The 14,270-nt window shown below is 50.1% G+C and overlaps 1 protein-coding gene across 7 annotated transcripts in view; it reads right to left on the reverse strand.

Annotated features, from left to right (window-relative positions):
* Positions 1 to 1,224: 1,224 nt before the first annotated feature.
* The window catches only part of PASD1 (PAS domain containing repressor 1), a 108,598-nt gene continuing 95,552 nt past the window's right edge, over positions 1,225 to 14,270 (reverse strand). For all 7 annotated transcript variants that reach the window (XM_032996099.2, XM_032996101.2, XM_032996098.2 and 4 more), the window contains 9 exons: positions 12,560 to 12,683; positions 11,638 to 11,747; positions 11,121 to 11,207; positions 10,038 to 10,196; positions 9,289 to 9,492; positions 8,234 to 8,436; positions 7,348 to 7,440; positions 6,671 to 6,878; positions 1,225 to 5,406 (listed from right to left, as the gene is read on the reverse strand). In XM_032996099.2, the coding sequence (XP_032851990.2) occupies positions 5,236 to 5,406; positions 6,671 to 6,878; positions 7,348 to 7,440; positions 8,234 to 8,436; positions 9,289 to 9,492; positions 10,038 to 10,196; positions 11,121 to 11,207; positions 11,638 to 11,747; positions 12,560 to 12,683 (1,359 nt within the window). In that variant the 3' untranslated portion in view covers positions 1,225 to 5,235. The remainder of the gene's footprint in view (positions 5,407 to 6,670; positions 6,879 to 7,347; positions 7,441 to 8,233; positions 8,437 to 9,288; positions 9,493 to 10,037; positions 10,197 to 11,120; positions 11,208 to 11,637; positions 11,748 to 12,559; positions 12,684 to 14,270) is intronic.

The following is a 14,270-nucleotide window of genomic DNA, read 5'->3' on the forward strand; positions in this document are numbered from 1 at the left end:
TGAGTGGGGGCAGCCCCGGCCCCCCCGGAGCTGGCTGCTTGACCTCTTCGTGCGCCGAGGTGAGGGACTAGCTCAACTGATGGTAATAAAAATACGAGCCCTTTCCACCGTGGGGGAGAACTGATTGTAATTCAACTGGTAGCGTTTCCCGGGACATGGAAATGGTCACTGCCATGTGATTCAGAAAAAGCACTCTGTGTTTCCGTCCACTCCTAAAACAAGCCATTTGTTCATCACTTCTAATGCCTAGATAAGAATGTATTTATAGAAGAGTTTGCTACCATAGTGACTAAGCAATGGCTGTGTTGATTTTTTATTAGAAATTTCTCACCCAGTTGTACTGTACAAGGTTCGTGATTGCGATTGCAGTTGTTATCTGGACTAAAACAAAAAGAAATATTCCAATTTGTTTCCGTAACCATAGGCTATTTTGTCTTTTTTGCTATAGATCTGTCACTTTACCAAGAAGGCAACACGGTTATGTTGGCAGGTTGGCTTTTTATACAATGTATTGTATGCAGAAGTACTGTAAGACAAACGAGGTGTTAAATAAAAATGTGTTTCACTTAAGGAGAGAAAAAAAAATCTGCGTTTGCGGCACCGTTATTTCTCAGGATGGACTGTTTCAGAAGTTCCTTCAAGAGCACTGGTCACGTTAAAGCCATGTTTAGTCAGTGCTTTCCAATGCAAGGACCGAGCCAAAACCCACGCTACGCTGCCAACCTCCAGAAGTGGGGGAGAAATGAAGACGAGACCCAGAATTTGACGCCCGGGACTAGCTGAGCCTTGCACAGAGCCTGAGCTTGCTTCAGTGCTCAGAGGGCAAGTTAGCCCAGGAAGCATACCGTGACTTGTTTTTTGCATCCAAATTAAAGCATTTCCAGTGCGCAGACATGTCGATGCAGACTCTCGTGCCTTATTCTTTCTAATTTATGTGTCGCTGCACTGGCCATGGAAATCCCAGCCTCTGCCTTGAGCCCCATTCCCCCCCCCCCCGAGGAGCTGCTTGACCTCTTTGTGTGCCAAGTTCAGGGCTTCAACACACAAGGTGAGGGAGTAGCTCAACTAATAGTAATAAAAATACCCACCGTTCCCACCATAGGGGAGAACTGCTTGTAATTCAACGCGATGGCTGCTGCTCCTGTGCCTTCTGGGGAGCAAGGAGCAGCTGCTGATCCCCAGCAGACCCGTACCACCCCGGGAACAACAGCAGCACATACTGTGTAAGAGATCTTACAAGTATTATTTTATTTCTTCTTCTTTTTTTTTTTTTTTCTTAAAATACTATGTACAATCTGTTTAAAGCTTGTCAAAATGCACAGGCTCCCATTCAGTGGAGCTGTGCAGGGACATAGATTCAAGACAAGAATAAAATCTTTACTGTTCATCTTCATAAGACACTTCCTTTTTCCCATTACAAAATACTTTTAAGAATAGTAACATTTATAAATGTATCTATATTTGACATAATATAAAATAAACCAAGATTTATATTCAATTCTAGTATTTTTTTCTTATTTTCCTTTTTTTTTTTCTTTTTACATAGGGTATATACAATATATACAGTAACTTTTCACTGTGTTTGTCAAACCAGCCTGATTATACCCACCAGGCTTTAGCTTATATGTACAGATATGCTAAAAGTGCAAGACTTTATTAATTAAAGCTGCCTGTGTTTTCAGAGGTCTGGAATTGTGTGGCCTATATATACATTTTTATATAGAGATATACCTGTACATACAGATATATATTTTTTTTTAATATACATATATCTGTATATCTATCTATCTATCTATCTATATCGAGAGAGAGAGAGAGATAGTCTATAGGTGCTTGTGTACTAGAAAGCCTCAGAACATTTAAGCCTAATAGGTCGACACTGACACTGGAGCCCAACCCCAACGCAGGCTGCATCAGTCACGTTCCTGCCCTCTGCTTGTCACCACACGTCACACTTTGTTGTCCTGTAAGCACCCAGGGGTGTGTGAACCAACCCCACCACCACCCCTTAATTCCAAATGCGTCCCAAAAACACGGGTTGTAGCTAACACCGAGGTAAACAAATACTAAATCAACCTGAATACAGCGATTTATCTATCTGTATATTTTTTGAGAATGATACTATAAGGCAAAAATCCCATGGCCCTGACTCAGCCTTCCCCCAGCCTGGAGGCAGACGGAGCTGGGACCAAGCAAGCCCCAAAGAGAGCCTGGGGGATTCTGTCCTTTGGAGCACGGCTGGAAACTACAGCTCTACCCGTGTGGCAGCGCCTGGGACTGCCCGCCAGCAGCCAGGCTAGCGGCTGGGGTGGCCCTGGGAACAAGGGGGAATGCCGGGCATGTGATAAAGTGCATTTTTAGGTCTCTTGTTTCAGCAAGGCCAATCTAACATGTAAACATCCTTGCGAACCTCCTGTGCTCCTCACTGAGAGGCTGTGAGTAGGGGTGGCAGTGCCACCCCCCACCCCCCCCCACCCCCCCCCGGCTGTGGACCCCGGCACTGCCCTCTGAAGGGTCGTGTCCATGGCACAGCCCCGGCCCGCACTCCCCCAGCCTCCCACCTCCCCCCCAAAACCTTTCCCAACCCTCTTTTGTTGGAATTGCGTTCAAAGCCACCGCAATGCCAGACAGCTACTCTGCCTTGGCTACCTCCCTACCAAGCCCTGTTAAAAAAAACATCCCCCCCCCCCCCCCCCCCCCCCCAAGCCCCTAACCCCAACCACCTCTGAGAGACATTTGCTTCACATCTGCCATGGCTGGGCTCATGTACAGTGATGGCACGCTGTGGAACAGCCATGCTGGTGTGTTGGGGTGATGCAGGCCACAAATTGTGTACACTAGGGGAGCCCCAACATAAATGTGTGTGTTTACCCCACGTCCACCCCACCCCAACATTATGTGCTGAGGTTAGGGGGGAAAAAAAAAAACAAACCAACCACCAACTCCCCAAAAATACAGCAACCCCTCCTGCCCCAAACTCATGAGCATCCCTACTGTCTTGGGATGAGGAAGGGGAAACCCTAAAAGTAATAGTGCTTTAAAAAAAAATTAAAAAAAATAAAAAGATGTGCTACCTCAAAGGCTCCATGCTGGCCCTTCTTGTGGCCCCCCTCCTGTGACCCTGCAGCACAAACCACCCGGGGCACGAAAGACGCCCCTGATCTCCCCAGGACTGGGGCTCTAAGAGCCAAGGGTCGAGGCTGTTGTTATTTCAGCTCCAGACTGGACCGCAAAGGCAGGTGCTCCGCGTCCCGCTACCAGCAGCGAGGGGCCCCCAGCCCACGGCTCTGCTGCAGCCACGGTTCTGTGCAGGGGGTTGAGATGGGGGGGGCGGTTGGGGCTGTGCCCATGAGCGGCTGCGCAGCCACCCGGGTGCCGGGGGGGGGGTGTGTGTGTGTGTGTGTGTGTCTGTGTGTGGCCCCAGCCCGTGACCACCCTCACAAGGCACAAGCCCCGATATCGTAACCCCAGGGTTAAGGGCAGCGGGAAGGCCGCAGCCGAAACCGGGTCTGGGGCTGGTGGTCGTGTTTCAGCCCTGAGCTCTCCGGGAAACTCGGGCTGCCGCAACCTGTTTCAGTCAGGCTGATACAGTCAGGCTTTTCTGCCTGTGCTACCAAGCCCACACGCTCACGCCTGGCCCCAAAGCTAACGAAATCCTCCCTGCAGCTCAGAAAATGCGCGTGGCTGGTGTGAGAAAGCAAGTTAGCTAGCTAGCTATAGATCTACAGCATTAGATCTCTCTAGCTGTAGATATACGTACTGTTAGCCATACCTAATTTTTTTTTGCATGCTAAGTTTTCCACTTCCCCCCCCTTTTCTTGAACCACAGGGCTGCCTGGGGTTGCTCGTGCCAAAGGCTGCACCATCAGTAAGCACCAGCATCCAGATGCTGTGGTGGCATTACGAGCCAAGAAAGCAGCTTGCACAAGAAAAAAAAGCAAACAAATACAAAAAAATAAAAACCAACACGCTTCGCTTGGATTCAACAGAGGTTATGAACCCACCCCTAAACCTTGCCCTGACTGCCAAGGGAGCTTTGCTGCTAGAAGGACCTGGCCGTAACTAACCATTTTCCTGCAAAGCTTACAGTAATGGCCTAACCCATCTCCTATGTTTGGGCTCTAACAGTGCCCAAAGTTAGTACTCAGCTACTAACGCCTCAGAAATGTACATTTCCATTTTTCCTTTGGAAAGACACAAACAGTAGGGACACTTAACTATACACCCACTGAGGAATAAACTGTTTTTTTTCAATTCATAAATATAAACTTATAGTTAAAAAGTGGCAATTTACAAAAATACAATTTATTGCTGACCCTATGGGCTTGTAACATCACTTGTGTCATTGTGATCGTACGTTTCAGGTTCACCAAATTGAAACATGACCTAGCAAAACCACAAAGTTTGCTGTCATATGTTGTTCTATGCTTGTTTGTTTGTCTTCATGTATAGAAACATATACAACTACATCACTTGAAACAAAACAACCAAAAAAAAAGAACAAGTAAGGATTCTTTGTCTGTAACCTGAGAAATATTTGGCTACAGGGCGTAAAAACCATATAAATTTATCTGCACTTGTTAACGAAAATAAAACATGACAAATATCTTACTAGCTGCGATGTGAGCTGGTATAACAACAGTAAGAAATTCAGGCAAAAGTGGTGTTATGTAGATTAGCAGCATTATCCAATCTCCTGGAAAATAAAACATTGCGGGACTGAGGTATAGAAAAAAGAAAAAAAAAAAAAAAAATCCACAGTGGACCTACTACAGCGAAACGAGTTATGTACATGGTAATCCAACGGTGTCCTGCGGACCGGTACAGTCTGTGTGTGCTCCAAACACCGGGCTTAAATTCACAGTGACTTTCAGCATTGAAGTTCTGAATGGAAAAGGGTTTTCTCCATTGCAAAGCAATCTTCACGGTGACCTGATAACTAACCTCCCTGCAGCCAGAGAGCCGTTGCCTCCCAGTCGTACCACTGTGCTGGGCAAGGGCACGTCCAGCCGCCGGAGCAGCATCACGGACCGGCTGCGAGGAAATTCCAACCGCCGCCGTGCCCCTGGAGCCATCCGCCCGCCGCGGGGACCGTGTCCCCCCGCAGCCACCACCCCACCCACGGGGCCCGACCTCACCCGTCCCGTGCTCTGACGGTGTCGTCCTCCCCTGGGGGGGCGCCCGGGGCGCCGGGCAGCTGCAGCCCAGCTGGTCCCTGCCTCCCGGCCCCAGCCTTCAGGGCAGCTGCATCTCGGGCAGGTCCGGCAGGTTGCAGGCCTGGCCCTGCGCGCGGCGGCTCTGCTGCTGCGGGTGCAAGAAGTAGCTCAGGGGGTTCTGCTGCGGGGCGTGGGGGGGCTGGAAAATGCGCTGTGTCGGACCCCCAGGCACCGGCTCTGGACCTTGCATCTGTTGGGAGACACAAATCCGACAAGTCAGACCTGCCCCTACTGCCCATCCGCTCCCTCTCTTCTGCAGGGCTGATGCTGGGGGCTTTCACCCAGGAATGTGAGTACCAAGTCCTAAAGGCAACCCCTACCCACTGAGGGTACAAGCTGTGGACAAGCAGCTTGAGATGCTGGTGCTGTCAGCACAACAAACAATGCCTGGAGAGTATGGAGGGGAAACAGGACCCGTCTGTCCTACCAGCCCCGTGGGGATTCCAGCAGGAATCGAGACAGTCAAAAGCTACTTGGACATGAGGTAGAATCTGCAGGGCGATCAACTTCCATCTTCCATGGGAAAGATCTTCAGGCAACCAATGAAGAGGTTGTACAGCGATGTTGTCCATGTACCATGTGCCACCGCAAAGACCTCGACTTGCTGGTTCATCCCCCATTAAAGGCATTGTGGCACCCAAGCCTGGTTTTCTGTTGTCCTGGAGCTATTTATCTCCCCCAGCATCATCATTCTGCTGTCCATATTGCTAGTCCTCAGGACCTCAGTGCAGCCCATGAACACACATACCCGAAGCAGGGACAGCTCATGTCCACATTTGCTGACAACAACAATTCATTTCTTACTCTAAATCCAGTTCTGCTGCATGGCTACTTCCAGCTGTACATACTCCTCCTGCTTTCTTTTCTACCATCTTTGCCAGGAGGACCATAACTTACCCCTGCCAACCAGGCAAGTCTTGGAGAGTGTATTACTAATTTCAACAGCCCCTCTCCTTGGCAGCGTCATTGGTTTGGCATGCACTGATGAAACTGTGCTTTGAAAAACCAAAATCACCTTCTCCAGAGATTTGTGTTGTGAAACAACCATTTATTAGAAGAAAGTAGTGACGGCACCTGATAAAAAACCTTGTTATGCTAAGACAGAAAAGCAGGAGGCATATTTTCAAAAGAGCTTATCCCCTATCATATTTCACATCTACAGCAAGATTCCCACTAGAGCTCGTCTGGATGACAAGCTGTGTTTGAAAATCTGTGTAGTTCTTCTGGACACTAAGTGATAACTGAGTTCACTGAAAATTACAGCCTTGAACGAGTGCAGAGTCATCCTGGAAAGGCTGACCACTTGGGTACCTGTAGATACAACGGGCATGGAGGGCGTGCAAGTGCACTGACCAGGTTTGATTAGCCAGGTAAGCCCCATTTCTTCAAAAAAACCCAACCCAACCCCGAAGCCATCCCTGTGCCTCCTCAGAAACCTGTCCCAGCACCGTTACCTGAAGGTAGAGACGGTGCTGCTGAACCTGTTGCTGTGGCCACTGGTGGAGATGAACTGGTGTGTTCGCCTGGTGGGATGTGAAGCTGGTGTGTGGGATCATCAGAGACGGGGAGAAAACGGGCGACGGGGCTGGAGGGCGGACGGTGCTACAGGTAACTGGTTGCATCTGTATCGAGGGAGGCAAGATCTGCTGCTCTGCAACGAATCTGCCACGAGGAAGAAAATACAGCATGAGAATCCAAATCCAGACCCACCACCGGAGCGGGTCCTGGGGAGCCCAGGTGCTGCAGGAACCAGACTGGAGCAGGGTTGGAGAGCCCGGAGAAAGCAGGCCCCAAATTTCCCCCTCCCCATCAAGCATGGACTGGAACTGCAGAAAATTAAGGTTTTTAAGGCTGTACATCTCCTCCCTGACTCGATTAGGCATTTTAGGCTTTGCAAAAGCCAGAAAATGGTTAAGAAGTATTTTTAAAAGCATTTCAGTTACCATGAAGTTCTTTGTAATTAAAAAATAATCTCATTACTTCTTCTCCTAACCAGCTGAGCTTCCGTTTCTTTTAAGACTGGGACTGTTTATGTTTGTGTGATCACATACAAGTTTTTCAAAGTTATTTTCAGTGCCATAAAGTGCCCTGCTAAAACATTGCATGAAAATGAGGGCCAGAAAAGACTCACTTTCCTTGCTGCCTGCTGGCACTGCTCTGTGTGGCCTGGCCGCTGCTGCTGGCGGCGGGCATCATGGCTTGGATAGACTGATCCAGCAGCATCCTGCAGGGGAAGAAAAAAAAGAGGACGGTCATGGAAGGGAGATGTCCAAACTCCTGTCAGTCTCTAGAAACAAATCCCTGAAAATCCTCCCTGAAAGCATGCAAACCATCACCCTGAAAAAAATCTAATGAAATAGCATGCTTATGGTCACCTTGTCTGATGCACTCACACAGGTGAGCTGAAACTTGCTAAATCTTTCACGTAAGAAATACGCTTTATAGATTGTGAGATCTTTAGGGTTTATCTTGTTTCCTTGCACAATATTTTGAAATGGCTGGATCCTGTAGGCAGTGTCTATAGATACCTCACTGAAAGGTGGCTGAATAGTTTGGGGCAGTTGGATGTATTTTTTATACAATGTTTCCAGCATCGTATGAAAGGAAAATGGCTTTGCCATGGTACTTGTCCTGGACAGAGAAAAGATACTCTGGAGCTTCAGAGTAAGCAGAGACAGATTTGGGAAAGGCTGTCCCTGCTAGTTTTTCCTGTTCACTCCACCTGACAGCAGATTTCCAAAGGTTACTGGGCTACATAGAAAATTTATGGAAATATGGAGAGAAAAGTATTTCAGGCCCCTCAGGGCAGAGCACGGTGTGCACAGCACCCTGGCTGCGCGCACACTGGGCTCGCCACTAACCCAGACCTCTGCAGGAAGGAGCATCCCTACGCCCTCGCTGCGGCACCCACAGACCATCACCCCCTTAGCCCAGACGCGCCTGCCCCCCCCGCTGCCCACGTATTGTAATTTTCTGTCACTGCCATCGGGATGGTCCCAGCAGGGCGGCGTTCGTACCTGAGGCTCCTGTCCTGGCTGTAGTCAGACTGTGGTTGCCTTTCACCGCCGTCAGTCGGCACCTGTGCAGCCACTGTAATGGGATGCGTTTGCGAAAACACCATGGGGTTGTTGTAGAGGGGCACTGAAATGCTCGTCTGCCCCGGCAGACACGTTTGTTGGGCTTGGTTTCCTCTCATTAGGTGCTGCTGCTGCTGCTGCACCTGAAATGAAGACATAGATACCCACATAAGTTTTTAAAGCTCCCTACGAGAAGGCTAAAATAACTGCTTCCAATATGCAAATAGGCAAAGGAGAAGGAACAGTAGGATAATCTCGCTGAACACAGCAGTAGGAACAATAAAACTGTTCAGGACAGTCAACCCATTTGTATCTATTGCCCCTGCATGGCAGGTGCTGGGATCCCCAGAGGTAGGAGCAGACGGTCTCTTGAGAAATCAGAGTACCAGGGTAAGGGCACACAAGGCTCAAGGGAGAAGAGACCAGCTGAAGAGGAGTGCAAATCCGAAGTCACCAAAGAAAGTGTCTTATCCATCCTTTAAAGCGGTAGTTTTGGTCTTTTTTGCTTCTGGATAGCTCAATGCTTTCTGAAGGAGATGTGAGTATCTATACAGTGGATTTAGCTGTAGTGATGACAAACTTGTTTTTCAAAGCTGCCTTTCAAAACTTCTCGTGCAGAAGAAAATGAATCTTTTAAAATTATGCCTACTCCTCCATGTTATAAAGTCACGACTCTCACTGGCTACTAACGAGTGTCATGTTGCAATCGCAAACAAAAGGGAACAAGGCCCCAAACCTCCCACTCGATTCCTCTCTGGTCACCAGGACAGCCCCCAGCAGTCCCCAGGGTTTAATGCTTTTAGGCTACCTGGCTATTATTTTTACAGCTGAATGACATCATTCGCCACTGACTCTTGAAACAAATTTTGTAATGCCAGCTATGGAGTAAAACCAGCACAGAGGAGATGCGCAGGACCACGGGGAGGGGGGACATGGCAGACAAGGATTTAAAAGCCAGGAAAGGGGACGATGAACACAACGAAGCAGGCAGCGACCTGGGCAGCCGTGCCGCAGGGGTCCCTGAGGAATTGGCACGGTGACGGCAGGCGGGTGCTGCAGTAGTGCTTCGTCCCCGCCAGGCCTTGCTGTTGTGACTTCTTGGCTGTGGTCTGCCGGGGCGTCCCGGGCGGCGGCGGCCTCCTGGGGCTCGGGTGCTGCACGTTGTTAAAGACGATGGGGATCGGCTGCTGCATCAGCATCTTTAAATAAAAGAGACACGTCAGCTGTCGCAGCTCATACGGTGGCTGCACTGCCTGGGAGATGCCGTCCCAGCTCCCAGGCTGTCTCTGCCAACATAGGTAACAGTGCAGCAGCAACATCTCTAAATCCAGGGGCAAAGTGAACCATGAATAACAGAAAATCAAATGCTAGCTTGCGCCCAAACGTTCATTCAGAGCCATGGCTGCTCCAGCTCCGTTACACCTGCTGCATTTTGCAGGAATGGCACTGAGCATCCAGCAGCACTAACCAGACACCAAACCATCGAGCTTTTTGTGCAGAGGGGACTTTGGATTAGCTTGGGATTGTTTTTTTCTAAATCATGAAAATTACTGATTCAATATTTAAGCAGATACTGACACCTCTTATCCCTCGAGAGACACTACTCCCATATATGGACCAAACTACTAATTTATCCAGAGCTCATTTCTAAATGCTTTGCCACTGACAATTTTGTTACTGATCTGTGTGCTCAAAATAAAAGCAAACGGTTTGTGGGTTTGGAAACCCCGGGGACGGTGGGTACCTGCAGGTTGGAGTCCTGCACTAGCTGGAGCTGCTCCTTGATGACGTGGAGCTCTTCTTGTTGTGTCTTGATGTCAGCTTGCAGTATGCGAGTCCTCTCCTCCAGCTGCTCTTTCAGCTGATGCATCATCCCCAGCTGGGTTGGGAAATGGTAAACTGGCTGCAGAGAACAAGGAGCATGATCACAGGGTAGGACTAGTCCTGCTATTCGCATTCGTAGTGACGCCAGCTTCAGAAAAATGACTGCTTTTCAGCTTTTACCATAGAAAATATGTTGACAAAAAAATGGCAATTGCATATTTAACCAAAGTACCACTGTACTTCTAGAGCAACAGCACAACTGGCTAGCACTCAGTGCCTCACTCCAGATCTTGATCTGTTACATTTCTGTGTAGATGTAGTGTCTGTGCACACGACTCCCCTGTCCCTTTAGTGACACCCTGCTGATTTTGGACCACTTGTGTTTTGTGGCAGACACTGCATGCAAACCCTTGCCAAACCTCCAGGCTGGGCTTTCAGTTGTGCTGCTAATTGCTTCTGCCAAATGCCCGTAATCTCACCCTGGGATCCATTCTTCACACCTACTTTAGCCATCTTCAATCCCTGCATTATAGTCTAAATGTTTACTACACTGACTTCAAAGCTCTAGGAAGACAGGCCTCATAGTTATGGTTTATGACTCCCACATTTTTCTTGCATGTTTTTTTTCTTTTTCTGGCCTAACTCAAACTGTCTATGGCACACCCTTCCACTATCAGGGCAATAAAGCTCTCAAACATCATATTAGCCTGTAGTTAGTTGATAGCAATTCAGAGATGAACTTTCAGCAGCCATCAATGGTTCTGATGAGCGTAAACCTTCTTCTAAGCTATTTCCTTGGGTGTCCTACCTGCTCTGTCTCCTCACTGGAATAAGTGGTTGCAATAATTTGGTTGCAGGTAAATCTCAGTAACAGCAACAGAAAGGGCACTGAAATCTTGCCCTTACACTGGGACCAGCCAGCAAGGAGGTAAGAGCAGTGAACCAGAGCCACCGACCCTGCTGACTGGCCATACTGGTGTTTAATAAAAAAAACCCCACGTACCATCACGGTGTGCTGAGAGGGGACCGCCAGCTGAGCCACAGGATGCTGAGGGAGGTGTTCACCAGTGGTCTGAGCAGCTGCTATGGCCTAGAAATTAAAACTCTGCCTTATTGTAGGTCCACAGCACCTCTAGTGCACAGCTGCTGCGATACCAGCTCATGCTGGTGACCAACAAGTGCAGGGAATTAGACAACTCCACATGGAGATCTGAGGATGAGTCTGAAGGGAGAATTTAAGCTCCTGCCTGCCCCCTGCTAACTGCAAATCCTTGGTGTCACTATCCATTTTTGGATAAAGGCCATTTCACGTGTACAAACCCCAAGAAAAGTGGGCTCACATGTGAGAAGGCATTTGGCCTGAAGGAACAAACTGAACCCTGAAAGGAGGCAGCAGAGGAGCCTCCAGCAGCATTCCCCACAGCCCCAGGAAATCCCATGCTCAGGCCCAGCATACTTAGAGGTGGGGATCCAGCTGCTCTGAGGCATCAGAAAGGCTTTTGCTCTCTGGGACCACTGACCTGAGCGCTTCCAGCTGATGCCAGCCGCAGGGCTGCCTTCTCCGCCTGTCCTCCTGGCACCGACGGTCGGGTGGGCGTGCTGGTGTCCGTGTGTCGCATGGATGATGTGGCTGGCAAAGAGACGGTTCACTGTGATATGGCAGACCCGTGCCTGGGTGCCTTGGCTAAGCCTAAACTCCGCATACACGGATGAGCAGTGACCCAAATGATGCTAAACTGAGTCCCCAAACTGCCCTTCCATGGTCCCTCTGGCTCCTCACATGACTCACAGGGTTCTCTTCTGATGCTGACGCCTTGATTTGGCCTTCCCCCCATGGGTGTCTCTAGATAAGCTTTCTTACTCTCCCCAGGGAAGTACTGGCAGGCTGCTGTAAGGTCTCCCCGGAGCCTTCTCCCGGGTGAACCCCCCCAACTCTCTCAGCCTGTCCTCATAAAGGAGCTGCTCCAGCTCCCGATCATCTTTGTGGCCTCCTCTGGACCCGCTCAAGCAGGTCTGTGTCCTGATGTTGGGGGCCCCCGAGCTGGACCCAGCACTGCGGGGAGGTTCTCACAAGAGCAGAGCAGAGCGGGAGAATCCCCTCCCTCGACCTGCTGGCTACACTTCTCTTGATGCAGCCCAGGACACTGTTGGGTTTTTGGGCTGTAAGCACACATTGCTGGCTCATAGTCAGTTATCAATCCATTAAGACCCCCAAGTCCTCCGCAGGGCTGCTCCCAATCCACTCATTGCCCAGCCTGTACTCGTGCATGGGATTGCTGCAACCCACATTACGGCACGGTATGTCAGTCCTGGTGCTTAGTTCCCCCATCCTGCCCTGACTCAGTCACTCCCAGCCAACCCCCAGTATTTTGGGGGCTGCTCTGCCCTCCAGCCTGCTCCTCGCCCCCACGCTGGGCTGCCCCCGGCCACACTGGCACCTACACGCGGAGTCGGAGAGGGCGGTGTGCGAGGAGCGCCGGGAGCTGTGGGACGACAGCGACACTCCCTCCCGGCTGGCGTCCTGGCTGCTGCCGCACTGCCCCACGTCCAGGTAGCTGCTGCGGCTCTGCGGGGAGCGAAGCACAAGTGGCAAGATTGTCAGCAGGAGTGGACAGCGCTGGAGGTGACCTCCAACCCCCTTGACCGCTTGTTTGCAGAGAAAAGTAAGTTTGGGTGTGTGGAGGGCCAGCACTACACCATCAAACCCCAGAGCAGTATTCAGTCAGGCCCTCAGTGTTCACTCTAAAAGCCTTCAGGTACCCCTGTGCAGACAGGACCCTCAGGATCACACCCCAGGCACCCCCAGCTTTGGGGTGAAGCCATGCATTTCTGTCCCGGGACACTCGTATGACGGCAGCGAGTGGCAGCGGAGGGGACGCACCACACACCACCCCCACGCTCTGGTTTGCCACCCTCCTGCTCTCCCGCCCAGGGAGCTGCGTGCAGATGGAATTAGCTTCCTTCTGCCCGATTCCTTCAGGGATGTCACAGTTTGTTGGCCGTGGCACAGTGGGGAGCAGTGGCAGAGGTAACGAATGGAGGCGGCAGGAGGGGCTGGCTGGGGAATGGTTTTATTCATTGCAGGGATGGAGACAAACGGCTGGGCGGGACAGGGAGCAGTGGCACGGGGACATCAGCTGCAGCCCTAGGAGAACCTACGGCAAACGGCTCCTGCAGGAGACAGGTACCGGGCGACGCCGAGAGCTGCAACCCCGCTGGCTGCTCCTTGGGGAACCGTCGCTCCCAGCAGGGTGTTCTGGGCAGAAACCTGGCAGCACACCCGCCGCGGGGAACAGCCTAAGCTAGTGAATATTAACGGATTCGGAGCTGTCGCACCATAATGACAGACGCCACCTCGTAGATGGTTTACGGCAAACTGCCTTTAACTGTTGGGCCGTAGGAGACTGCTTCATCTGCAGGACGTGGGTGGCCACGATGACCGTGCCAACACCCTCCCCACACCTCCCAGGCAGCTCCCCAGCTTCCCACTCCCCTCCAGAAGATCAAGCAATGGGAGCGATCACCCTGCCTCTCCTCCAGCTGCCTTATATCGACAGACGCAGCTTAAGGTCTGCAGAAAAATATCTCAGCTGTCACATGGAAAGAGGAAAAAGACACAGAAGTGTGCTGTGGTGACAGAGAAGCAGCTGTTTGCAAGATGCTTCAAGTGCAAAATGTCTCTGGGACATCTTCCCCTACGTATCCCATAAATGGCTTCTATATAATAATGTCTGAAGAGCAATGAGGCAAATGGAATGATAATTACACAATAATCCACTTGAAATTACTTTGATTACTGGTCTTATTTGTAAAGTACCAAAAGGAAGAACTTAAAAGTAATTAAAATAACCTTGTTAATTGGGCAGGTGTTTGGGGTGCCAGACTGATTCAAACAATGGAAATTATTGCTCTGGTCACAATCCTACACTTGATGTGATCCAGTGGTGTAAACAGCACTAAAATCTGAAGACAGGTACAGCAAGCTAGCCTCTAGCTCCAGCTCTACTTTTCTGCTTCTGAACAGAGGTGGTTTAACCTATTGTTTGAGTAACAGCCTCAGAAAGATAATGAATAATAGAACAGCAGCCAGGCAACTGCTGAATTTGCAGTTATATCCTGAACCAAGACAGACAATTTAGAGCCATGCAGTGGA

This window comes from Tyto alba, unplaced genomic scaffold (assembly GCF_018691265.1).
Source record: "Tyto alba isolate M040663 unplaced genomic scaffold, T.alba_DEE_v4.0 Super-Scaffold_5, whole genome shotgun sequence".
NCBI lineage: Eukaryota > Metazoa > Chordata > Aves > Strigiformes > Tytonidae > Tyto > Tyto alba.